Genomic DNA, 27,599 nt, shown 5'->3' on the forward strand with positions numbered 1-27,599 from the left:
CGCATCTGTGAGCCTGTTTTTCAAGAACTCCTAAAATGTAAGAGATAGGTCAACCAACTTGGCAAGCAGCTTTCTCTCATCCTAACTTTAGGCAAGGTCAGGGTTTGGTTATGCCAGGAAAATGGGAAGTACCTGAAATGGGACTATTTTCCAAAATGTGGAAAGGGAGGGGGCAGAGAGAGGAGGGCCATGAAAGGGAGGAGCATGGGAAGAAGGGAAGCGGTACTTAGAGTCGCTACTGGAGACAGTCACACCACCAAGACAATGTCCAGCAGGGCTGCAGCTTTGCCATCTCACCTGCCACCAGACTGGAGAAACAGTCCCTCTTCTCTAAGCCCTCTCTCCCTATAAAAGTGAGATAAGGCCCTGGTGTCTAGAGGGGGAGGTGCTGGATTGGAGGGGACAGAAAATGCCCTATGAGCTGAGGCCAGGAAGAAAAAGCCCCCCTGGACGAGACCCCATGTGCTGTATCCCTCCTCATACCTCAACCCTTACTCTCAAACACCCCCAGCCTCCTGCCACATCCCCACCCCACACATATTCCAAGGCCCTGCACCCTTTGCCAGCCCTCTGCCTTGAAGGGTCCCCACCAGATCAGGCAAGTCTTCTAGTAACACATATACACCCATTATGATCAGTGACAGTTACATAGACACACTGTGAAAGATAGTAACAGAGAGTACACTATCAAAACAAAAAGCAGCCAAGTAGCACTACTTGACTGCTTTTTGTTTTGATACTATGAAAGATACATGCTTGTGTGACTTTATCACCATTCAGGTTATTTTGTGTGTGTGTAAAAAAATAACAGCCACTATGAATCTCGTGCACATAGCAGAATACACCTGTGCAAAGACATAGCGCCAGACTCTCATGTCATTTTCAGCTATGTAAATCCAGAGTAACCTTATTGATCTGAAGTATCGGAGGGGTAGCCGTGTTAGTCTGGATCTGTAACAGCAACTAAGGGTCCTGTGGCACCTTATAGACTAACATCTGATGAAGTGAGTCTGTGCTCACCAAAGCTCATGCTCAAAACTTTTCTGTTAGTCTATAAGGTGCCACAGGACCCTTCGTTGCTCTTATTGATCTGAGTGGTGCTTCTTCGGAATGAGATTTGTAATTTAGATTATAACAGATCGCTTGCTGCTTCTCACATGCATAAAGTAACACAGGCAAGGTCAATAATATTTTATTGACAAGTGTTGTCAAAGTTTCCAGGAAACATAATCCCTGGAGGCCTGTTAGGTAGGTGTGACTGCCCAGGACAGAGCTTCCTATAAGATTAGGAGTTTTCACCACCATTAATATACATTTCTGTTCTGGTGGCAGGTTGCTATGCCTTGCTGTGCCCTGCCAGCTCTCTCTTTCCTCTCTCACAAGGGTTGTCATAGTCACCCTGCACCCTTTTTTCATTTGTTATAATTTTAATACTAGACATCCCACATATGTCACACACGGGATTAAATATCTCTTCTGAGTCCCTCTCTTGTCAAATTGATTACACAGATGTGCATATACACAACACACACAGTCTCTCTTTCTCTCCCCCCACAGGCACAGCATGACAGCCCCAGACAATCACAGACACAAGACACACTTTGGCCTTGCATATGGGCCACACACCATAACCACAGAAAGAGGCCCGTGTGCAATACAGGCAGGAGCAGGAGCTGGTGCTTTCCTTGCATGCACACACACTTTGCTTGCTTACACCAAGCACAACACAACCTGATTTTGAGTCTGTGACTCCCACTTGTGTGGACACACATAACTCCGCACACTGGCTTCCAGAGGGGTATTCGTGCAGTGAGAGGTGGAGCCAGGGAGCCAGAGAGACACACATATCCACTCCTGCAGTTAAGGTAGACCCAGGGAGCAAAACACACACACACTCCTGCATCCAGAGGGGCACTCCTTCAGTGAAAGGTAGATCCACGGAGTGAGGACAACACACACACACAGAGCTGCTTCCAGAAGGGCACTCCTGCAGTGAAGGTATTCCCAAAGAGTGAAACACACACCCCTGCTTCCCGAGGGGCACGCGTGTAGTGAAAGGCAGACCTATGGATTGAGGGTCACACACACACACACTCCTGCTTCCAGAGGGGCATTTCTGCAATTAAGGTAGATCCAGGGAGCGAAAGACACACACGCACACCCCTGCTTCCCGAGGGGCACGCGTGCAGTGAAAGGTAGAGCCAGGGAGGGACGGACGCACACTCCCGCTTCCCGAGGGGCACACGTGCGGTGGAGGCAGACCCCGGGAGCAGGGACGGAGACACACTCGTACGTCCCTCCCTCCCTCCGCCCAGCCCTCGCCCTTCCGCTCCCGGACTGCGCGGCGCTCAATGTCAGGCCAAGGGAAGCGGGCGGGCGGGCAGAGCGCGGTGCGGCGCTGCCGCCAGCAGAGGGCAGGCGACGGGAGCGGTGCGAGCGCCGCGGCTTCCCTCCCCCTGTCCCCGGCGAGTCAGTGCCGGCTGGGCACCCAATGCCAGGAGCAGCAGCGGGGCTGAGCTGAGCTACTGAAGGGCACCGGCGGCGGCGGGCAGGGAGGCTGCCGGCCCGCTGCCCGCACCCTCGCGCCGCAGCAGCCCGGGCCAGGCTGGAGAGGTTCGCCCCGCAACATGGAGGCGGGCAAGGCGAGCTCCTCGCTCGGCAGCCGGGACGATGGCAGCGGCGGCGCCAACGCCTCGCAGGCGAAGCCGGCGGAGAAGGCGCTGGGCAGCCCGGGCGGCGGGAAGGAGCACGGCAACTCCGTCTGCTTCAAAGTGGACGGCGGCGGGGGCGAGGAGCCCGGGGCGGCCTTGGAGGAGGCCGAGGGGGCCGGGCGGCAGTACGGCTTCATGCAGCGCCAGTTCACCTCCATGCTGCAGCCCGGGGTCAACAAATTCTCTCTCCGCATGTTCGGCAGCCAGAAGGCGGTGGAGAAGGAGCAGGAAAGGGTTAAAACTGCGGGGTTCTGGATCATCCACCCCTACAGCGACTTCAGGTGAGGCCGGGCCCCGCGCTGGACAAACTTTGCCGCTGGCGCGCAGCCGCCCGAGCGCGCCAGCCCCGGGATGCCCCCTGCCGGCGGCGCGGGAAGCAGGGCGTAGGGGACGGGAGCCGGGTGTGGAGCGTGGCTCTGGGCGGAGAGCCCCGCGGGGCTGTGCGCGGGCAGGAGCACTGCCCGGCGCTGTGTGCCCAGTCCCCTGGGGTGCGTGGGGGTGTTTCCAATCCCGTCCCTGCGCCGCCGCTCCTGGCTCCCAGTCCGCGAGCCAAACTTTTCGCGGGGTCTTTGCGCGCGGGGAGGGAAGGAAACTGACCGGCTGGAGAGGAGAGGAGCCGCTCCGAAGGACAGCGGGTGCCGGCGTGGGCCAGCTGGCGGGGGGCCTTTCTTTTTTTTGCCGGCCGGTGCATCGTGGGAAGGAAGGTTGCAAACGCCAGAGCTTCCACTTGAGACAGCCACGTTGCTGTCGCGTGAGAACTCGCCCTGCCAGCTTTCAGCGGGGGAGCCGTGGGAGTCTGTGTCTGCAAAACCGACGGCAAGTCTTATGGCACCTTATAGACGAGCAGAAAGCTTATGCTCCAAAAGATCTGCTCGTCTATAAGGTGCCATAAGACTTACTGTTGTTTCTGCCAGCTTTGCCACTGAAGCCTGACCGCACGGCCGGAGCGGATGGGAAATAGTTAAAGAGCAGATATTCAGGTGAACAAAATAAAATGTATGGACTTGAGCAAGGACTCGGTGGACTGAGGGGGCATGGAGGTTTGTTCCGCGCTTCCTTTAACAGAGAGGGGTTGGGTCCTATTTAACTCCAGCCTGAAAGTCATTTAGAGAGCGCTCCCACCTTGAGCCTATCACGTTATGTACTGGAGAGAAGGAGAGTAGGTAGAATTTCTACTCGGTCCCTAAGTGGGAGCTAGCCGTGGTGCTGAACGAGATGGTTTCTGGAAATTCCGGGCCAATACTAAGCTTAACCTTGGAATCTCTGCCCTTGTGTTTCCTGGCATACAAAGTATATCTCTGTCCATGTATACCGTGGAAAATACACCTGTGCCTTTCTTAGCTCTTTAAATGCTGCAGAAAGGGAATAAATGATGCTGAAGAAAAAGGCAATGTTAAGAATCCGTGACCTTTTCAGTTTAACCCATTAATGGTTGGTGGGAAAGCATTTCCAAATTCATGATATTCGTAGTATCCTCAGAGTACAGGAAAATGACCTTGCCTCGTCAGGAAAAGCTTGTTTTGTTTCACATAGAGTCACATGGGAGTTCAAGTCTAAGGATTAAGAAATCACTTATTTCTGGTTTCTTTACAATATTATACAAATTTCCTTATGATTTAAGTATATTAAAGTCTTTAATTGCACATTTTCCTAAAATAAAATAAATTTGGATTACAAATTACTTTTTATACTTAAAATGGTAAATGTAATATTGAAATGGAATGTTAATTTCAAATTATTTTGGCCACAAAACAAAAATACAAACAAAAATACACCATTAGAATTAAGTATATTTCTAGATGGTACAACAATAAACAGAGAGAGAACTGTATGTATGCTTAAATTAATTCTAGTGAAGAATTAGTTCAGTTTTACAACTTAATAAAATTGGTTGGAATGCCTTTTATAAAATGTATTATTCACAATTGTAGTACTTTTAAAAATTATAAATGTACTTAAATAGTTTATAATGCAAATAAGTAATTTATCAGTCTCTTCATATACACAGACTTGTTAGCGACTGTCATATAAAGAGATACACCTAGTTAAATCAGGTAGTTATGTTGATCTGCTAAAGGAATAGGTTAAATAGCACATTTTCCCAAAAGAGATTAGATATTCCTATTAAAGCCTTGGTTCCAAAGGGACTGTTTGCAGAGTGATGTGTTACTCAATAGGGTATACTAGAATCTTGCTTTCAAGCCCAAGTAAAGGACCCGTGCTGGCTATGTGAGGAACAGAGCAGTCACTGAATGGTGACTTTCAGAGTCACACCTCAGTCCCTGCTTTGGCCTCCCTCCCTAGTGGAAGTAAGCTGCATTAATTTTTTTTCTTGGAATAATTTTCCCCCTTTCCATGTTAGCTCAGCTGCATTGGCAGGTGCATGGGGAGAGGGGAACAGGGAGTTAAGGCTCTATCTATTTCCCACTTGCCCACCCACAGCTTTCCTGCCTAGAATAGGGATATACATCAGCTAGCACAGGGTTTGATGATACCAACAGCATGCATAGGCAATTAAGGAGGTTCATTATGCTCCCTTGTTTCCCTGTATGCATGGACAGCCACGCTCACAGTTCAAACTAAAATGAGTAATTCTGGCAGAGTCTTGAATTTTAAGCAAATGGAAAAACATGAGTAACTTTACTCAGATGAGTATTATCTTTGAAGTCAAGTGGAATACTCATGCGATTGAAGTTATTCAGCAGCATAAGTAGCTGTAGAATTGCACTCAAGTGTTATACATAATGGAATAATAATTTCTGTTAGTTTATGAATTAAATAGACTTCATCTTTACAGATGAAAACATTTGACGCTGATAGACTCAAATGAAGTAGGTGATAAGTATACTTACGATATACTAACATGCAATAAGAGCCGGATCCTCTTAATGTTTATTCCAAGGAAAGTAGATGGTGCTTGACCCTTGGTAGTATCAGGTCTGATATGTGCTTAAACTAGTGGTATTTTGCAAAATAAATAAGCAACAGGAGCAGGAGAGAGAAACATACTTTGTCAAAATCATATTTAATCATTCATGCAGATTAGACCCATAGTTTCTTTTTAAGAGTCCTAGTGGTAGTTCTTAGGCCAGATCTGTACAGTTTTTTTACTAGTAGGACTATTTCAATGAGAGCTGTGATTTTTTTTTTAATTGGAATAGGTATTCTTGTACAAGTAGCTTAGTGTGAATGCAAAAGGGGCCTTATATAAGTAGAGGTTATTTCTCTTATTTACAGATTTAGATATACCAATTTATAAACCTTTACAGTGTTATAACAGCCTCTCTCTTAGGATGGTTGAACAATTTTAGCTCAGCAAAATGGTTCAGTTCCTGTGTGTAGATGAGGCCTGAAAATGCCTTGGAGTCAGAACTGCACTATGAATTTCTGTTATATGAGCATTTTAACATAGTATACAATCTTTCACCTCTCATTGTGCTCCTACTTTAAGTTCCTCTTCATATTTCCATTTATTTATCAAGGTAATATACAAATTAAATATTTAACAGCATCAGGTTGGAAAGACACTGAGTAATCAAACTTATTTTTATTATTCTTTTTTGTTTTAAATAAAATATTGACACAATTTCCCCTTAAAAATACACTGCAGCCTTTTGTGTAAGATTACCTACTGCATAATATTTTGTTGTGCAGATATCATGTTTTTAAATTCTTTCATCCCCCTCCCTAACATACATTCATGGTGTGAACGTTAGTGTGGAAAGCTCATTGCATAATATGAAAAAAACTTAGTAACTTGATTCAGTTACTAAAATTGCTGCTTTGTTTTTGCATCTTGTTTTCTGGAAGCATAAGCGTATCTATGCTGCTGAGAAGTCTCTGTTCTCCATCAGCTTTGTATGCTTTTGGGGAAAGAAGTTCCATAACTGCTATATAATTTCCCCATAAAGGGACCATTTGTTTCCGGTAGTCACTTGCGAGAGAACAATTCAGTCTTCTGGGATTTCATGTCTAATTAGCAAACCATTAGGTAAGCTGTGTACTAAAAAGCATGTCAGAAACTCTGTAGAATGCCTCCATTTAGCACTTCATGATCTAATAGTGATTACTGAATCTGTAACCCTGGATAAGATTTCAATATGACGGCTGTGATTAACTGTTGTAACTCATACAAATGTTTTGGCTATAACATGTTTATTAAAATGCTGAGTGTCTTCTGTGGGATGCAGCATGTGCTCAGATCCATTGAAATCAAAGAACCAGCTCGCAAGTATAAGGACTACCCAAGTAAAAGAGAGTTGCAGTGTTGGGCCCTTAATCTATCAAACATGCTGTTAAATGCAACGCAGCTGAAGAGACATTTGAATTACTTTGCATGACTCACTTGTTTTTGTATATATTAAATAATTTGATAGTATGCTGATTATTGTATTTAATGTTTAATCTTGAAGTAGTGTGACATTCATTATTCACTTCCTCTATTAGGGATATTTTTTATGGCTGATGTTCACTCAGGTGCTTGCCCCGCATTATTCAATTCTACAACACTAAGACCCATCAGTAGTCCTATTATCTTCATGGGAACTGCTCATTTGTGTTAGGCTCTCAGGATCAGTCCCCATGAAATCTTTCTTTTCCGTATGGCAGAATCACAAATCAGCTCACATCTTCATAGAATCTACGGAATTGTGAATATATTATGTAGTATCGGCTGGTATGCATACAAAAGTGAATTAGTAAATAAGAGAAAAAATCTTAAAATGTAGAAGTCTGGGTATTTTCCGCCTTACAAAAAATGGCATTCAACTCTTGATGGTTTTAATTGTCAGAATCCCTATGCTGACATCTGCGTTAGGAGTGCAAATCCTCTTCCTTCTTTTATGATACATGGAAAAAAAGGAAAAAAATAAAGCCAATTCTGAAACTTCAGCAAAATATTTAGGCTTTAGTAAATGGAATAGAATGTACCAGGCTCAAAGATTAAATGCAACTAACAGTAGTGGTGTTTGTTTATATTGCATCTGCTCAGATTCAGAAAAGTGCCTTAGTCCAAGTTTAGGTTCCACTGTGCTCTACAGAACTCCTGCCAAGCCTGGTAGGGACTCATATTTATTTGGTGCCTAAGTTTTCACAGTAAAATTTTCCTAAGTGCCTATGTTTCTGCCTCTGGCATGTGCATTACTACTGCCCCAACTGGAGTCTGTGGAAGCTGGGGGGTCCTACACTCCTCCCTCCCTCATCTCCTTTTCCCTTCTAATGCCTCCCCTCCTTCACTAAAAGTTCATTGAGCAGCAGCGTTAAGGTAGACTTTCTATCTGTCCTAACTCTGTGTCATTCCTGCAAGTAGCTGCCAGGCTCCTGCAGCCCCTGTTCAGGTGAAAGGGGTCTCTGTATGCTACCCCTGCCCACAGTGCCAATTACTGCAGCCAATAGGAGCTATGGGTGGCAGTGCACAAAGACCCCCTTCCCTTCCCCCCTCCAAACGAGGAGCTGATGCTAGAGGGATGTCTCAGTCATTTTTGGGAGCCACCTGAGTTAGGTGCCACTTGGTTGGTACCCTCATGCTGCACCCCCTCTTGCACCCTGATCCCCTCCCTAAACCCAGAGTCTGCATCCTGCATGCACACCGTGGCCTGCTGCACCCCAACTCCCTGTCTCAGCCTGGTGAAAGTGAGTGAGGGTGGGAAACAGTGAGTGATAGAGAGAAGAGGGGATGGAGTGAGCTGGGATGTGATCTCAGAGAAGGGTGTGGTAGGGCATGGCAAAATATAGGACAGTTAGTTTATAAAAATGTGATTAATCTTTTTTTTTTTGGCCTTTTGCTTACTATATTCCCACTTTTTCACTTTTTGTTCAATCCATCCTAATGCTTGTGCTAAAAGCAGACATGGCAAAATTGGAGCCTTGACTCAGATTGCTCAAGCATTTCTTTAGTATCAAGGATTACTTCCTGGCAATAAGATCTACTAGGTTTTGAAATAGTTTTCCAAATGAAGTAGAAGAATCTCCTCCATTTTGGATATTTCAAAGGAGATTGGACAAAGCAATAAGAAGTGTATTTTAGGGCCTAAGCCTTATCTTCATGGAGGAGGGATGTACTAGATGACACAATAGTGTTTTCCATCTATTTTCTAGCATTTTAATTTGCATAATGCCTCACTTATGGCACTCACTCTAGGACATGTTTGTTTAATGCTCAGTTATCCAGCTTGATGAATGTAGTTATTGATACTTAATTTAGTCATCTAAATAGCAGTTGCAAACACTTTCATGAAAATTTAGGTTCATCTATATTGTCCCACGAGGATGAGGAACACGTTTCTTGGTCCTCTGCCCATCAGCCAGAAGAGCTGATCAGACATGCAAGTGAAAGCATGTTTCCCTGGTGTAAGGCTACTGCAGCTGGCATACACCTTTGTACGCTAATTCTTCGGGAAGTACTATGTCTTTACTTGTTTAAAGATATGCTTTTGTTTTACTGATTTATTATCCTTATGGCTGAAAATAGCACAAACACGCTTCCAGTATTTCACTAGAGCATGGACCACCAGTGATGCATCGGGGTTCTACATGTGGTTCTATTTTGTTTACCATTGCCCATGCACTGATGGTTTCTATTCATGTAGTTTTTTTCCAACAGTGACATGCATGTAAAGCAAGGGCATATGAACTATGACAGCCATACACTCACTCTGCATCCATTCAAAGCGCTACTACAGTTCAGTTGGCACATGCTGCAAATTCTAGGTACACAAATGCAATTAGCAAAACTACCCTGTCTAGGGAGACAACCTTGGTTAGGACAATCTTGTGGCCCACGAGATGGAGGGCCGCTCACGTGGCCCACTTATTAGCCTAGATTGCCCATCTTGGCACTTGTCAGAATTAAAATATATGATGATGTTTAGCATTTTTTCCTTTTATTACAGGCGGGCCAGTATTTCCAATTTACAAACAAATCCTAAGAAAGGTAATCTAAGTGCAGCAATCTGTCCAGTCACAGCAGAAAAAGGAAGTAGAAAAAAAAATCCAAACTCTTTTTTTTTTTCAACCTCCTTTCAGTTTAACTTAGATTTTCCCCATAAAATGTGGACACCCATGGAGCATTTGCATCAGTTTTTGTTCTTAAGGAAATTTTCATCTTTTCATATTCATCCAGTCTCCACACATTGTAAACAAATGTTCATAGTGTACTGTTCTCCCTGGTGCTTCTAAACCATGGTGTATCTTGGGCAGTTTCGAATCTGTAAAATTTTGTACATGGTGATTAATTCTATCATAGTAATTTTTCACCTTTGCTTCCTGGGCTATTTGCTGACTTCTTTGGACTATGATTTTATAGAGTTCTTGATTTTATTTTCTTTAGAAATGTGTATGTTATGAGATCAATGTGGTATTTAGAGTTGGGCCAGAAGATACAGATTACAATAGCAGTGGAAAAACTATTGTTCTGATGAAGTTTCCAGTTGCTCTATTTTGCAGTCTTTTTGTTCATCAATTATTTTAGGCAGCACTGGCATCCACTTCCACAGAGCTTTGTCATTTTATGAAGATATTTTTGGAGTGACCCAGTTGGAGGAATTTGAAATTAGTGTATTGTGTGGTGAATTCATGACATAATGATTAGAGTACAGAATTGAGAGCCAAGGTCTTTTGGGTTTATTCCCAGCTTCACCCATAACTTGCTGTGTGTGCTCTTTGGCAACAGCTCATGCTTTTCTGAAAGCGTCTCTCATTTTGGATGTCTCTCTCCTGAGTGTCCAATGTGCGTGTCTCAGATGGACGGCAATACATGCAAACAATTGTTTTTATGAGAAAAATATAAATTTACAAGCAGTGAAAATTCACTTAGTTTGCAGAAGTGTGAACTTGTCACATAGTGGCCTAGCTTCTTGTGCTTGAGAGCCCTACAACATGAAATGTTCAAGAGAAGAAACTCTTAACCTACTTTTCAACCTTTAATTTTTAGCCTTACAGTGCTTGTTAGCTGCTTGAAAGTCCTTTAGCTGTCTGTTTCCTCTTTTCCCAAATGTTTTATTTAATATTAAAAGTTAAAGTATTCAGTTCTAATTATTGGAAGGCTCATTCTAGACATACAGCAAGGTATATTAATGAACAAAAGTTATATCAGCTGTAGTCAACATCTGTGATGCTTCAGGGACATTGTCAGTTAGCTTTTGCAAAAATTGTATATGAAAGAATTTTGATTCAGAAGTTCAGCTAATCTGTATGACATTTTGATATGGACTTTTTTTTTCAAGACCTCTAATGTTACTTTCTTCATGGTGCAACTTAGAACATAGCCAGAATAGATGTATTTTTGGGAAACATTCATTCCAATTTCACAAGAATGATTCACAACAATCTTAAGCATAAAATAACTTTAAGGCCAAATTCTGGTGACAGTTACACTGGTTAAATTCTCTCAGTGGAGATAGTAGCTGTTTAACTGAAAGCAGAATCTAGCCCTTATTGGCCCTTCCTCTCTATCTTCCAGAGAAATCTTATCCAATGAAGTATGTTATTGAATAAGTTGTTTTTTGGTATCCTAACAGATTTCAACACAGTGCATCATATCAACATGTTTTGTAAATATAGAAACATATCACTAATAAGCATATTCAAACGAGTGTTTGTCATGTATCTTATTTCAGCATTTACCTATTCAAGACAAAAATCAGACAGTTCCTTTGCATATGAGAATAGTAGTGGTCAAAGCAGTAAAAGAGTTTAATTATGCCTTCCCAAATCTGAGCGGGACAATGTGTGGCTGGCAGTGTTGCTACTTGGGGCTGGCCCAGGGTGATGAGGACTGTGCTAACTTGATGCTCCTGTGTGGTCATTATGGAGTATAACTGTCACAGCTACCAGATTTCTCCTTTTGCATTTGATGGGAAACAGTCACATTCCAGATATGCCCTGTTGTCCTGGCACAACCAGACCCTGACCTTGCTTTAAGTTATGATAGAGGAACCCACATACCAAAGTTGGTGTTCCTAATTCATACTGTTTAGAAGGAGTTCTTGAACAGACTCGCAGATGGATGCACAAACTCTCTTAAATATACACTAGATTGAAGTAGTCTATGAAGAAATTGAGAAACTGAGCTCTGTTACATTAGTTTTTGCACAGGCACATGACACACGGTTCCATCTCCCAAAGAGCTTAGTCACTGAGCTTCAGGCTCATGGATAATGTGGGATTCGTACAGTTCTATTTGTATGGAGCTCAGTTAATCTTCAGATCTTTTCTGAAGCAACATGAAACTTCATAGCATTGTAATGAACTGCAGGAGTTTAAGGAGACAAGTACAATATTTAAGGACAAGGGTAATATTTATATGTTTACATCATGATACAGGCAAAAAGATACTTTTTATGGCACACTCCCATTTGTAAAATCATTTTTGTAGATGAATAAGAGATATCAGTGATACTTTAGCTGACAAGTTTGGCTGATTCATTTTAGGCATCACAGTATCAATAATGAGGTTGAAAAATCTAGATTAATCTTCAGTAAATCACTTTTTTTAAGGTATTTGACCATGATTATACAGCCTTAAATTGTACATTTGCTATTTTTAGAGTACAGGATTCTTGACCTTCATCAGTGCACTTGTTGGATGTTGAAAAAGGCAGTGTTGTTTGAATTTGGGGTGTGGAAGAAGAAATGGTAAGGACTTCTATCTCATACAGTGTAGGAATGGATGACTTTTGCCTAGCTTTGAAAGTTGAAGATAAAACAAAATATTGAGGTGTTATCAAGCCCTGAACATTGTCCATCCTGCATTTCCTGCAGAAAATAGATTTTCATAATGTACTAAAGTCACACCATAATTTATACAATCAGGGGGCAGAGTTAAGGTTGTTTACACAACTCTAACGTGGTCATTTTCTGTATGTTTTTGTGTACGTTGTATAATTTTAAGTATTCTTTACTGCTTTGCTGTCAGAGAAGGACATAAAATATTTATGTACAAAACCTTCTATCTATTGAAAGCTCAATAAATATTATAAACGTGTGTTATTTGATTGAGGCTGAAATATTAACCAATGTCTGAAAAAGGTTACCTTGACTTAAAGCTTCAGGTACAAATACAGGCATGGAAACTAGAAGTGCAGTAGGTGCTGCAGCTTCCCCCAGGTTTTACTGTGAAAAGTTTGCTGGTGCTCTCACGATGCAGCTTGTGTTATTTTGTGCTTCTTTAGAATTCCAGAGCTGTGCTGCAACCATGTAGTGGTGAATGGGAATTGCGTTTTTTTTCACTTTTCTTTTGAATTCCCATGGCTTACAGATTCATTAGCTGTCTATCAGCATCCCAACTATAAAAAAAAAAAGTTCCAGTGTCGTTGAATACAAAATCTGGTCACTATAACCCTAGAATAAGGTTACAGTTAAAAAATTGTTGCTTCCTTCAGTGATGTTTTTATCTGAATGTGTTGCAGATGATCATAGAAAAACGATTATGTAAAAGTTTGTTACATTACATTTTCTGTATTTATTGGCACAGCCAGAGTAAAAGAGAACTCAGAGCAGAAGAGCAGCCACATAAAGAGATAAGACCCGGTAATTATGCAATTCGATGCAATGGTATCATGCTGCTACTTACATTTACTCACAGTCTGCACCAATGTCACATTTCAGCCACATATGTTTCTGTTACTAGGCAGGGGGACCACACCACACACAGCACTAAGTATATTTGCCATCCAGGCCTTTTGCGGATTTTTAATATGATACGTAAATAATACAAAAACATTGAATATCTTACCTTTGTTTTGTGCAATTTGTACTTTGCATGCAAACTATATAGAAAGCGTTCTCATTTTTAGGTTATAACACCATTTTAGTGTGATCTTGACTGTACACCCAGACGGTAACAGCAGACAGGTAGATTCCAACCTGGGATTGCTGGAGCTTAGTGCATGAGACTCTACAGCTTGAGCTAATGCCCAGCTGCCTCTCAGCCAAGGCTGTAGAGGACACTTATTCTGTCTCTCTGTAAGTGGTGTAAGTGCTGCTCCATGGAACAGTTAATGACACCCCACACGTATGTGTGTTATACATACAACAGGCCCAATTTTACCATGTGACAGCAAGACACATATTGACAAGTGAAGTGGCTTGTTATTGCTGGCTAAATACTATTTGGTAACTTTGGTATGGAGTAGTTCTTCTAGATTGTTGATTCAAATTCAGCCCAGGTTGTTAGCAACCAGAAGTAGTTACCATTTCATGGCTTTTTGGTGGTCTATATTAACATCTCTGTCCATGAGAAACAGACACTGGAGTGAAAAATTTAGTGCACATAAAAAAGTTGTTGGAAGAGGCAGCAAAAATCAAAAGAATGTGAATCTCACCAGAATGGTGTTATTAGCACAGGGCTGAGGCATGTTGGAGTGGAGCCAGCCACAGGCCTGTGGGTCTCCCTGCCCACCAGCCAGAGACCCTGCAGCTGGCTCATATAAGTGGGGCAAGTTCACTCGTTTAGTGAACAAAGGTTGGTATGTATGTCCCTCATTTTAGCGAGTACTCATAAGTAAAGTACTTGTTAAATGAGGGATGAGTGTAAAAAGTTGGAATGAGGGAGTACAGATTGGACCTCCCTGGTCTGGCACCCTTGGAACCTCGTCATTCCTAAATGAGGGGATTTGCCAGACTAGGGGAGGTTCCCTGCTGCTGATTGCCCCCAGCTTGCTTCTGCCTTGATTCCAGCCCTTACAGGCCCCCAAACTGCTAGCCCTGGCCTGGCTGCAGCCTTCTGTTGCCAGCTCCAGTCCTGGCCATGGCCCCATTTCCACCGTCTGCAGTCTCCAAGCTACAGCTCTTATTGCTACAGGTGCCAGCTCTTATTGCTGTTTCAGCCTTGCTGCTATGGGCTGTGGCCCCAGCCCTGCAGCCAGATGCTGGCCGTTGCCAGGCTGCCAGATGCCAGCCCCACTACCACCATCTGCATTCTGGAGCATTGGGGTCCAACAACATACGTGGTCCAGCAGGGCTATGGATATTGCTGGACCAGAGAATGCTGGTTTTGGAGGTATAACCATATTAACACTGACATGCCATTCATCATGTTTTTATCAATTACACACATTACAGTAAACCCTTGATTTTACAGACCCCGACTTAGGGAACAACAGAAAACCCCATTGTTCTTGAAGTCCACCAGGGTCAGTAAAATCTAAAAATCCGCCCTGCCCCCCCAAAAGTGAGGGGACTTACCACTGCCGTTGCCTCCTCCATTTCGAGCCATGCATTCTTCTCACTAGGGGTGGGGCATGTATGAGAGCAGCCTGGTGGGAGGAGTGCCTAGCAGCCCCTCCAGCCATGTGTGGTGGGGTGCCTCCATCTGTGGTGTCACAGCTGCAGCCACACATCAGTCTCTAGTGGTTCCTGCTCCAGTGGCCGTGGTCTGGTGAGTCTCTGGAATGGTTTTATGTTTTGCGGGGGCTAGTGGGGAGGAACTGGGGCTGGGCAATCCTGGCAGGAATGGATGGGTAGTAAACCCTTGTATTTAATGGACATTCTGGTTTAATGGACACCCCTCTGCTCCATTAGTCTGTTACTTCAGGGGTTTACTGTACATAGAACTTCATATTTCTAAGCCATGGGAACATACTGACTGCCTTAGCTTTGATTTTGCCTGGAATTGTTTTTCACTGTCTACCTTGTGGGCAAGAATTGTGGAAGGCTTTCTGCAACTTAAACTTCCTTTTCTTTCCTGAGTGTGAGTTCTTGCTATTTGTGCAATTCCTACCAGACTTTTAAAATTAGACACCAAAAAATTCTTAATTAATGCATGTGTTCTAACACAAGGAACTAGAGTATTTGCACATGAAATATTTTTAGATCTGTCTCTAAATATAGTTTTTAATGTTTTTAAATTTGTCATTCTAATTTGAGAGGAAGAATGATATTTACAAGTGATATACTGCAGAAGTTTTACTGACAATTAGTAAATCAGCATACTGGCAATGTGTGATTTTTAATTGAGGGTTAGTACTCTGCAAGTAAAACAAATTACTTTGAAGTAATGCAGCGTTTCCTAACTTTTTATATAAAGTACCTCTTAAAAAATATAGGTGCCCCAGATTTCTCTCACATACCCCTATGCATACGTGTACCACTGGTTGACAAACATGGTCCTAAGGTAATCTGAGGTCTTGAATCAGGTGCCATTCAACATGTCCAGACTACTGTGCCCTTTTCAGGAGTCAACTTGCTTTGCATACTGACAAGTTACACTTCGCTTAAAAACTACTTACTTACAAAGAAAATCACAGAAGAATACTAATAAAAACTTGCTGACTTTCTGCCATATTATTATTAAATACATTAATTGAAATAGAAATATTGTGCTTACGTTTCAATAGAAGGCACATGAAACAGTAAAAACAAGTCATTGTTTGAATGCATTTTTAGATTGTACTGACTTTACTAGTGGTTTTTTACATAGCCTGTGGTAAACTAGGTCACTATCTAGAGGAGCTGAGGTACCCCCTGGAAGACCTCGTTGTACCCCCCAGGGTACAAGTGCTCCTGATTGAGAAACTCTGAAGTAATGTACTCTTACTACATATTTAGAGGAAGTGTAACCTAGCAGTTAGAGGAGAGGAATCAGCATTATGAGATTCATTCTTTGTATTCTAGGCTCTGTCACTGGCTCAGGCTGTGTCTAGAGTGCAAAGAACTGTCGGCAAAAGATACACCACAATTTGTGTATCTTTTGCTGACAGTTCTTTTGCGAGAGGCTTTTCCAATGTTTGGCCCATCCCCCAGGGGTCCAAATGTCAGAAAACCCTCCTCTGTCAAGACACCCCTTCTTCCTTATGGAATGAAGTGTACAGGAGTGCTGAAAGAATGCTCCCAACTGGCAGATCTCTTCGGAGAGATCTGTGGTCTGGACATGTGCTCTGTTGACAATGCTTCTGTCAGCAGAAGTCTACAGTCTAGACATAGCCTCAATGTATGATTTTGGGCAGCTTATTTACTGCTTCTTGATCTCAGTTCATGTGTCAGTGAATAATTTATTCATTTTTTCTGGTATTTTAATTAACTTTTTCATTGACTTTCCAGTTTATACAACTGGTTGAACATGAAGTTTTGTTTATACATTTCTTGCAGTTTGTACAAATAAAATGTGAAGCAATTTTTTTTTTGTTTTCCTCAACTCTGATAATGAACTCACATTTTTGTTGTTTAGGTTGTCAAAGTAATGTGATAGCTTCTGAGCACAAAAGGGAGAGGCGGGTAAGAGAGGGTATGTGAGTTTATGCTCATATAATGCTTGCTCACGTGTAAGTGTTCTATATGTCCTCATAGCCTTTTATTTAACCACATAGTGTATTCATCTCCTCCGTGAAAGATCTTTCTGTGACTCTGTGCTGTGATGACCTTCCATGGTAAGTATTTAGGAATCAAGGATGCTAGTCCTTAAATTAGGAAGGATATTCATATTGTGTACTTCTGAGATATTGCACCTGTTAAACTCTAACACAAGTCTTGTATCCAGATTTATTTTGCTACTCTATGGAATTCAGAGAAGTCTGATTGTTGACAAAGCTCTGATTGTTGTGTAGCCTCAGGTCACATCAGCCTGTGTCCTGTTACGAGATGAAGCCCTCTGCTTATTGGCGTGGTAAGCCCATTGACAATATGTTAGATAAACCTGGAACTGCCTGAAAGAAGAAATCACAGATTCAAAATAAACTTAATCAAAGACATTGTGTCTTGTTGAATCTCTCATTATTCCCCATGCACCAAGACAGTGGAATATTGAAAGGAAAAACAAGCCTGAGTGATTGCTCCCTCAAAGATGCATGGCCCTTTCAGTTGGGATAAGTGAGGTCTCTACAACTAAAATAAATCACAGTTGAAATAATTTTAAATAAAATTCAGTTTCCCCCAAGCTAGTTGAATAAGGTAGAGAACAAAATGTTACATAGAGTTCATATACTGCTTTACAATTCAGTGCACTGTACAAACAGTAAGTAATGCTAATTAATTCTTAATCATTATTGGGTAGGAATGCATTTTAAACTGGCTTTTCATCTTAACTAGGATATCCTGTGGCAATAAATAAACCAACAAAGCTTCAGTAGATTCCAGAGGTGTCAAGATCACTCTATCTTCGGTGAATGTACAGAATTTAGTAGAATTACATTAAGAAAGTAGGTTTAGCAATCTGTAGTGGAAGAGATGTAAGTAAAAGCAAAATTCATATGTTAAATAAAACAGAAAACACTTTAATAACTATGACTTAGCTAATTTTGGATTTTTGCTCTTAAATCAATTTTTCATAATTGAAAACCCATCCAATTTATTTTAAAACTTGCTTATGAAAATTTGATTATGAAATATGAGGACTCCCACTGACTTACAGGTGAGGCTATTTAATTTCTGGGCAGAGACATGCATGTAAAATTAAAAATTAGCATCATACTTCACAGAACACATGAACAGTGTAGTTTAACATTCCAATCTCTTCCACCACTCCAGACTCCTTTGCACCATTATCCTGGCTCAGCTAGTCCTACTCCTCCTACTCCCATCGAATCCAATGTTTTTCTTTTTCTCTCCCCTTTTTTCCACCCACCACTATCTCTGCTTTTCCATCCTTTGAAAGCTTGTTCAATCTCAGTATAGCCCACCCTTGTCCTTCCAACTTCACCATTTATTTTATTCCTTATATGTGTTTATTCCATGCTTATCACCGTAAAGTCTGATCAACTACCAGTAGTGCCTCAGGGAATGAAATTGAGTCCTGCTCTACACTAGGGGCTTGTCTAAACTAGCCCCTTCCTTTGAAGGGGGCATGTGAACAAACCAGATTGGTGAACAGCAATGAGGTGCTGCGAGAGTAAGGGAACTTTGAAGTTGTGCAGGTACTTCAAAGTGCCTGTGGCTACATGGCTTGCCAGCGCTTCAAGGGCTGGCTAGCCTGGTGCCTGCACCATGTTAACAGGAACCATGCAACCCCCTTCATTCCCCTGGCTCCATAGGATTAGGGGGCTAGCCTTGGCCTAAGTGGAATTGTGGGCTGGTCCCCACCCCTCGCTTCCCAAATTGTGTGGCTCAGGGAGCTGCAGTGTCATGTTTGCTGCACAAATTGATGTTCTTTATCCAGCTGGCCAGTGAGGTTCCTGTTAGCAAGGCACAGTCAGAACAGAGAAAGGCTCACAGATTATTGTAGCCTGAGCACCTTTGCCAATCGACTTGGGTGCTGTACACATTGGTGTTCTTTCCTCAGGGGACCACTGAGGTTCATGTTAGCATGGCACAGTCAGAACAGGAAAGGCACCACTGCTATTCACAGGAAGAATATTCCTTGAGGGGAGAACACAGGTGCAAAGCCATACTGAATGTAGAAAATGTACAGCTGTTCTTTACCCAGGTGGACCAGTGGGGTTCCTGTTACCATGACACAGTCAGAACAGGGAAGGGGGACCAGTGTGATAAGATGACATCACACTCCCACAACCACTCATGGGGAATTTTTTCCCATAATGCAGAAGTGAAAAAACCCAGAATGCAATGGGGCTGAAGGAACTGTGGGATAGGTATCCACAATGCATGCTGCATCAGTTAAACTTTGGTAATTTGGGGTTACACTAAGTGGACTTTATGGTCAGGTGTGAACACTCAACTTCAACTTTATAAAATTCGACTTTGATAAATTCAGCCTCTTAGTGTAGACATACCCTAACATCCGTCAGTCAGTCCCAACTCTTCCCCTGCACCCTGATGCTTTGATACATCCGTTTTATTTCTCCACGCAATGGTTACTGGTCCCAGTTTCCTTGTTCACCTAGTCTGTTTCTCCCCTTCCCCCAGCTGCTGCAATGATCTCAGTCCCACCCCATTCATTTAGCTCTCTGGCTTCCAGTCAATTCTCTTTCCCAGCCACTCTGAATCTTGCTCCAGCTCTCAGTCACTAGGTTGACTTTTTCCTCTCTCCCTTTTATGCCCCCAGTCCAGTCCCAGTCTAGCCCTTTTCCTCTTCTCCCCACACACCCCATTTTGCTAGTTTTCCATCATCAGGCAGATCAAATTATTTCCTTCTCTATACTGCCCAAGTACGAGCTTGGAGGGGCAGGGGTCACAGAGAGCAAAGGGGAACCAGTCTGTTTCAATTCTAGTGCCCTGTCTCACATAGGTCCAGAGTAACTGGGAGCATCAGTTACAGGAAAGCCCATCTTATCCCCTTTAAACCTGGCCTTGGCCACACTCTTTTACTCTATGGGATGGTGCAATATCAGCCTGGTCACATGCAAGAGCTCTGTGGGAATGGAATGTGTTCAGACATTCTGTGGGGACATGTGTAGCCTATTTACCCCAGGAATGACAAGAGGGTGGAATGTGCTCCAGGAGGATGGAGTTTTCAGAGACTTTAGCTGCTAAAATCTAACGTCTACAGTGAGCATGTGGTATGTGAATTCCTGTCCCTCCAAAGGCTTATGGTTTGGGCAGATTTTCGTGGGAAATGCCAAGGGTACATCTGTGACTCAGAGCATCCATGTACAAAATTTCAAGTGCCTGCTCTAAAATGGTGGGGGTGGGGGTGGAGGAAAGACTGCAAGTGCACTTTGGAGGAAAGATAGCTAGAATTTTTTAACAGGGAGCAATACATATTTCCCAGCCCTCATTCTTGCAAATGGTTGAACTGAGAGAGCTCAATCTGATGCATAAACCCATATGAGATTTCAGCCCAAATATTTTTAAGCGGGCAAAGTTATAAACAACTGAAAACTGGATCTGTAAGAAGTGTCAGGCTGTCTTAAGAGGAAGAGCTAACGACCCCACCTGGAATAAATATACAATACTTTAACAGGCACAATAACATCTATGGCAAAAAATGAACCTGAAATTTTAGGCACAGAGATGTAAATGATCAGTTAGATCCAAAGAACCTTTACTGGACTGAGTTTTTAAACCCTGAATAAGAGGGGCCTGGAGAAAAGGCTGATAGACAGTTAGTTACATTGTGGCTATTTCTGATGTGCAGTGTAAAAGTTCAGAAATTAGAAAGAACCTCTGGGATTCAGCACAGATATTTTAAAAGTTCACTTGACCTTAATTACTACTTACTGCAAGATTTCTATATCTTTATATCCATACTCCCACCACAATGTCGTAAAACCCTTGCATGCTTTCTTTCCTTACTGGACTTTTAGACCATACCTTATCTATACTCTAGTTCCAGGTTAAATAACTGGGTTAGGCACAGGGTAGACTGAATCCAGGGATGTCCGCTAGCTCAAGAATGTAAAGCAACCGCAGAGCTGTTGTGGTTGTTCCTCAGCAGAAGGAGGGAAATTACTCCAGCAGTTTTTGACATAGCACACCCTTCCATTCACCTGTTCCCAAACACCATCTGGAAACTCCTTTGCAGGATGTCCTTGCAGAGCTGGACTCACCCAAAGCAGGCTGCTCTGGGCAATGGAAATGTACTGGTGCTATGACCAGGATGCTCTCTGGACTTCCAGAGGCTGGGGAAGAATTTGTCCTTTTAACCCAATAATGGATTTAAGAAACTGTGTTATGCCTTATGGAAATATGACATTTTGTAGTTTCTACTATGATGTTTTCAAAGTAATGAATTGAATTGAACATCACACTAAAAAATAATGAGATACAGCACAGGTTCTTCTCAAATTCTCCTCTTAAAGAAGCTTAGAGTTGTACTAGGTTAAGAGGAATCTTTAGAGGTTTCATGGAACTCCAAATTTAAAAAAAAAAGTGTGTGGGGGGTTAGTTTACAACAGCTAATAGTGTTTTAAAACTAAATGCTTTCTCTGTTTTAGTGGCAGCTCACAGCACTGCTTCATGAAGTGTTTATGCATGCAATCTCTTACCTGAACAGTAGAATGGCCTGTAAGTGTAGGTAGGAAATGGACTTTATTCCTTTCCAGTTGTTCCCTTTGCCTTTCTGCAGTAGAGACTGTATAAAAAAGTTCTGAGAAAGATTTGATGGTTGTGCAGCAGAACGTGAGCTCTCCATATGATGCCATGGCCAAAAGAGGTAATAAACAGGGGCTTTCCAGATAGGAGAAGAGAGGCTATTTTACCTCTGAATTTAGCACTGTGCTGGGGTACTGTATGCAGTTCTAGTTTCCGCAGTTCAGGAAGGATTTTGGTTAGTCAGTGAGGGTTCAGAGAAGAGGCACGAGAATGATTAAAAAGTTAGAAAATATGCCTTCTGGTGATAGGCTCAAGGAGCTCCATGTATTTATCTTAATAAAGAGAAGACTGAGGGCTTACCTAATTACATTCTATCAATACCTAATCAGGGAAAACACATTTGGTAACTGAAGAATTTCAGTTAGCAGAGAAATGTATAACATGATTCAGTGAGTGGAAATAGAAGGTAGACAAATTCACAGTCTCAGGTGTAAATTTTAATCACTGGAATAATTCACCAAGGGTCATGGTGGGTTCCTCATCACTGACAATTTTTAAATTTAGATTTTTTTTTCTTAAAATAAATATTCTGTGAATTACTTTGGGGATGTTTTGTGGCCTGTGCCATACAGGAGGCCAGAATAGATGATCATATGGACCCTTCTGGCCCTAGAATCTATGACTCAGAAAGCAAGGGTGTGTGTGTCCATTCAGCCCATCTCTCCTGAGAGAGAAATCATACAGTAGGGAACAAAGAGATGGATTCTAGAGAATTTTCTAAAGGAAAATGAATACTTTCAAAATGAGTCATCCGATTTCTTAATAACCCGATTACATGATATTTTGTGGAATAAAGTATTCATAAGGTTGATACAACCCTGTAATCTAGAGCTTTTGATCTTATTTTGTTATGTAAACCCTGATCTTAGTATAACATTTACTGACATTCAGGGCTAGAAAGAGCATAGTGGCCTGCATAATCACAATGTATAATTAATCCATTTATACATTGGATTGTCTGGGATGAAATTTCTCCATTCAGCATTCTGGGTTTTGTTTAGTTGGTGCTTGGCTGTGTTTGGTCTTAGTCATATAACTATTTTCTGTGGCCCTTAAACCTCAAGGTCAATTAGAAGTCAAGCAATGACTTGTTTGGGAGTGAACTATAGATGAATATGCTTATGCTAAATAATTCTAATTCTGTTCTGTCAGTTTCTAGTATATCTTGGTGAGGTTCATAAATTCTCTCAAAAGCAGTTAAATCACTAATAGGGATAATTTTATAGAAGTGATTTCAAGGATAGTAATTATGGGCTATAGCACTATTGTTTGTGAAAGCAGAACAGCTTTCTCTTCTGTGCAGCAGTTCGAGCATGTCCAAACACCTACTCTTGTATATAAGTTCAAGATCTTTTGTACTAGTCTTGCTATGAACTGATAGGCATTTACTCAAATTATTGTGTACCCTTCCAGCAGTGTTATCAAGTTGTTAATCAAATTGGAGCCGCAAAATTTGTCTGGGAAAAATAGGAAAATTTTGTAAATTTTGCTTATTGTAAGATTTACAATGTACTAGAAATAAATAAGGGCTTACAAAATAGAGAATTATTTGCAAGGGTCTGATCTGTGTGAATTTTTGAATTTCATTTTAAAGATACTTTGGTAATAAAGAGTTTTTTTTTTTAAATTTCATTATAGCAAAATTTTTAGCATGTAGAATCTGCCTGGTTGTCCTGTAGTGCAGTTTCTAGTTGGTTTTAGTCCTTTGTATAACTGGTTACATCATTTATCGTCTCCCTCATATACGTACTTAAAGTCATTTGCAGCAAGTTTAAAACAAACACAAGGAAAACCTTCACACAAAACACCGTCAACCTGTGTAACTTGTCATGGGAAGTGGTACTATTCCTTTTCAATTTCTATCACCTTTGACATGAAACCCACCTTCCTTTGAGATGTGTACTGTGGGGAGTATCAGAGGGGTAGCCATGTTAGTCTGGATCTGTAACAGCAACGAAGGGTCCTGTGGCACCTTGTAGACTAATAGAAAAGTTTTGAGCATGAGCTTTCATGAGCAAAGACTCACTTCATCAGATGCTGCTCATGGAAATCTGCAGGGCCAGGTATAAATAAGCCAGAGCAAGGGTGGGGATAACAAGGTTAGCTCAGTCAGCAAGGGTGAGGCTTACTACCAGCAGTTGATCTGGAGGTGTGAACACCAAGGGAGAGGAAGCTGCTTTTGTATTTAGCCAGCCATTCACAGTCTTTGTTTAATCCTGAGTTGAGGGTGTCAAATTTGCAGATGAATTGTAGCTCAGCAATTTCTCTTTGGAGTCTGGTCTTGAAATTTTTTTGCTGTAGGATAGCTACTTTTAACACCACTAGCCATCACTTACAGTCCTCAGCTAAAACCTCTACAGTGCATCATCAGGGATTTACAACCCATCCTGGACAATGATCCCACTTTCACAGGCCTTGGGAGGCAGACCAGTCCTTGCCCGCAGACAACCTGCCAACCTGAAGCAAATCCTAACCAGCAACTATACACCGCACCACAGTCACTCTAACTCAGGGACCCATCCATGCAACAAACCTTGTTGCCAGCTCCACCCACATATCTACACCAGCAACACCATTACAGGATGTAACCAGATCAACCACACCATCGTGGGTTCATTCAGCTGCACATCTACCAATATAATTTATGCCGTCAAGTGCCAGCAATGCCCCTCTGCTATATACATCGGACAAACTGGACAGTCTCTACGTAAAAGAATAAACACACACAAATCAGATATCAGAAATGGCAATATACAAAAACCCATAGGAGAGCACTTCAATCTCCTGGGCCACACAGTAGCAGACTTAAAAGTAGCTATCCTACATCAAAAAAAATTTCAAGACCAGACTCCCAAGAGAAATTTCTGAGCTACAATTTATCTGCAAATTCAACACCCTCAGCTCAGGATTAAACAAAGACTGTGAATGGCTGGCTAAATACGAAAGCAGCTTCCCCTCCTTTGGTGTTCACACCTCCAGATCAACTGCTGGTAGTAAGCCTCATCCTTCCTGACTGAGCTAACCTTGTTATCCCCACCCTTGCTCTGGCTTATTTATACCTGGCCCTGCAGATTTCCATGAGCAGCATCTGATGAAGTGAGTCTGTGCTCACAAAAGCTCATGCTCAAAACTTTTCTGTTAGTCTATAAGGTGCCACAGGACTCTTCGTTGCTGTTACTGTGGGGAGGTCATTCACCCGTCTAAAGTCACAGCCTGAAGGCCTTCTATCGCAATCACGGTGGATGCATGTTCTGCATGGCAGGTTACCGGCCTGATTCCCTAGTTCTGCCATAAACATAAAGGATTTGAAAATGACACACTCCAATCTGGCAGCCTCAAAATGTTATAGGTAAAGAACATTTGCAATAGAATGGCCAGTAGAGCCGATTTGGTCCTTTATAGTGCAGTATGGAGAAATATGCTACCCAGCAGGCATCCAGAAGAAGATACTAGTGCAGCGGCAGTCTATAAAAAAGTGGTGGCCCACCAGTGATAGTCTCTGGTGAGCTGCAACTGCTATCTTTACCTGAACCTCTATAGATATCAGGTGATCACAGCTCTCATTGGCTGCAGATTGCCATTCGTGGTCAATGGGAGTGGCAGGGAAGTGACATGAACTGGAATACTACTTCCTACTGCTCCCATTGGCCAGGAACAGTGATCCAGGGCTAATTAGAGCTGCAGTTGCCTGATACCTGCAGAGCTGCTGATAAATGTAGAGATGGAGACCCACCAGCAATTAACCCTGCCAGACCAGATCCTGCCCACTCCTGAAGTAGTGGGATTCTGATGGGGGAGATCTAAAACTAGGCAATACAGCTGGGCGAATAATGGATTTTTTTCAGTTCACTGGCAATTCTGAGAAATCGTAATGCTTCATTTAAGGGTGACCAAAAATATTTAGACATTTTCAGCAGATCGAAAGGTCAAGAAAATTTCAAGTTGAATTGAAACAAAACAACTGAAAAAATATCATTTAGATTTTGGGCATTTTGACAAAAGAAAAAATAGGACTAGATTATCAATATGGAGAAGGCTAATGCTCATAACTTTGAGTCTGCTGATTGGGGGAATTCATTCAAGTTGTGAGAGTCCTAAGATTAGTTCCCATCGCTGCTTGAAAATGATTTGAATATTGGTTTTCTATCTCCCAGATAAATGATCTAACTAGTGATGGGGTGCTTAGTTATTGGTCTCTCAATCTCTCTTGTTAAACCTGTTCCAATGAGTTTTCTCATTTATACTGAAAATTCACAGGCGCTAGGCCAGGAGAGAAGATTGAGAGCATCTAGCTAGCATGGGTCAGCAACCCCTGGCACACGTGCCATTCTTGGCACACAAACCACTTTTCAGTGGAATGCGGTGGGGGCTCAGCCCCACTACCATCCCGTGGTAGAGCACAGATTGAGAAAGGCAAACCCTACGCACAAGCCAGCTGGCGGAGGAGCATGCACTTGGGCTCTGCACGGGCATTGTCCCCCTCATTCTCACTCCGTTCTTTCCCCATGGAGTCATTTGACCATCCAGTCCCCACCTGTGCCAAAACGTGTGAAGGTGACCTGCTGCCCAGTATGTTGCTTCATGTGGTAGTACTGGGCAAAGAGGGACCCTGTCTGGGGCTGGCCCATCAGCCACACCTGGGTTCTGGACCTTCACTGTCCCACTCCCCAAGGAGCTGCCTGGCCATCTGGCTCTGCATAAGTCCCCACCAGTGCCCTACCCGGCCCAGGGAGGTGACTTGCAGCCAGATAAGTCTCTGCAAGGGCAGGGGGCACTGGGCACAGGCACAGGGAAACCCTGCCAAGGGGCACATGCAGTATCACCAGCTTTTGGACCATACATAGAGGTCATAAGGTCAAATTTTGGCACTCTACCCAGAAAGGTTGCTGACCCCTGCTATATAGCCTGGTGAGCAGTGCACTCACTTAGAACAGTGCACAAAGTAGGGGGAGGGCTGAAATTTTGTAAAGGGGGTGCAGCACAATCATCTGCTGGGTCTTGGACTAATCCATCTGATTAGAAATGTTGAAATATGTTTTTATATATGTGTATTCACATTTTTACTAGTAAATAAAGTTTTTACATTCTACATATTTTCTTACACTTGCAGAAAGATGTTTTTCTTCGTATGAACGTAACCGAAATTTCCATCGGTTTGGATTACAGTAGACTGGTTGGGGGAACCCCTGCTAATTGCAGGGACAAAAAGTGGGGAGTGACATGAAAAGTTTGCTCACCTGTGACTTAGAATATGGGAGACCTGAGATCAAGTCTCAGCTCCAATGATTATGTAATTCGACAGAGTGGGACAGCTCCAACAGGAGTGATTGAGAATAGCCCACATTGGAATATCCCGGTGTTCTCTAACCGCTAGCATAAAAGTTGTAATGGAGGCTTTCTCCTGCTGTTCCCAGCCCCCACCCCAGCTGTTTTGTGATTCTTGTCCTTTTTTTTCCCCCCTGAAATTCCCAAAACTGAAAGGAAAAAAATTAAAGTTGGATTAAAGCAAAATGTTCCAAATCTTTGACATTTCAGCTTTGGCTGAAAATATTAGCTGAACTCCATCTAAATTTGTTAATGGCTTCTGGATGACTAATGTTGCGTTTCCGAGTGAATAAATTGTTTTCCAGAAATATTTTCCCAGCTCTACCGTGCATTGCAGTGCCTCACAAAAGACAGGTTTGTTGAGGAAATAAAAATGGGTGAAGATGTGGGTGTTGTTTGTGTCTTATTTTTGTTTCTGGGTTTACAGTTATGACATGGGTGTCGTTGGTGTGCTATCTGCTACATTTTGGGTTTCCATTTGGGTGGAAGCTAAGGGAGAACTTAATTAGCTTGCTAAAGCATTCATGATTGACAGCAGGCATCAGTACTTTTTATGTAAACACACTGATAAGTTTTGACAGGAAGTCTGGGGAAATCTATTGAATCACACATTCACCTTTCAGATATGCCATGGAGGGAATA

At 42.4% G+C, this 27,599-nt stretch overlaps 1 protein-coding gene across 1 annotated transcript in view; it reads left to right on the top strand.

Moving 5' to 3' along the window:
* The first annotated feature begins 2,627 nt into the window (after positions 1 to 2,627).
* The window catches only part of HCN1 (hyperpolarization activated cyclic nucleotide gated potassium channel 1), a 267,708-nt gene continuing 242,736 nt past the window's right edge, over positions 2,628 to 27,599 (top strand). Inside the window, exon 1 of the mRNA XM_074994298.1 lies at positions 2,628 to 2,992. Within this exon, the coding sequence (XP_074850399.1) occupies positions 2,628 to 2,992 (365 nt within the window). The remainder of the gene's footprint in view (positions 2,993 to 27,599) is intronic.

This window comes from Carettochelys insculpta, chromosome 5, assembly GCF_033958435.1.
Source record: "Carettochelys insculpta isolate YL-2023 chromosome 5, ASM3395843v1, whole genome shotgun sequence".
Classification (NCBI taxonomy): Eukaryota; Metazoa; Chordata; order Testudines; family Carettochelyidae; genus Carettochelys; species Carettochelys insculpta.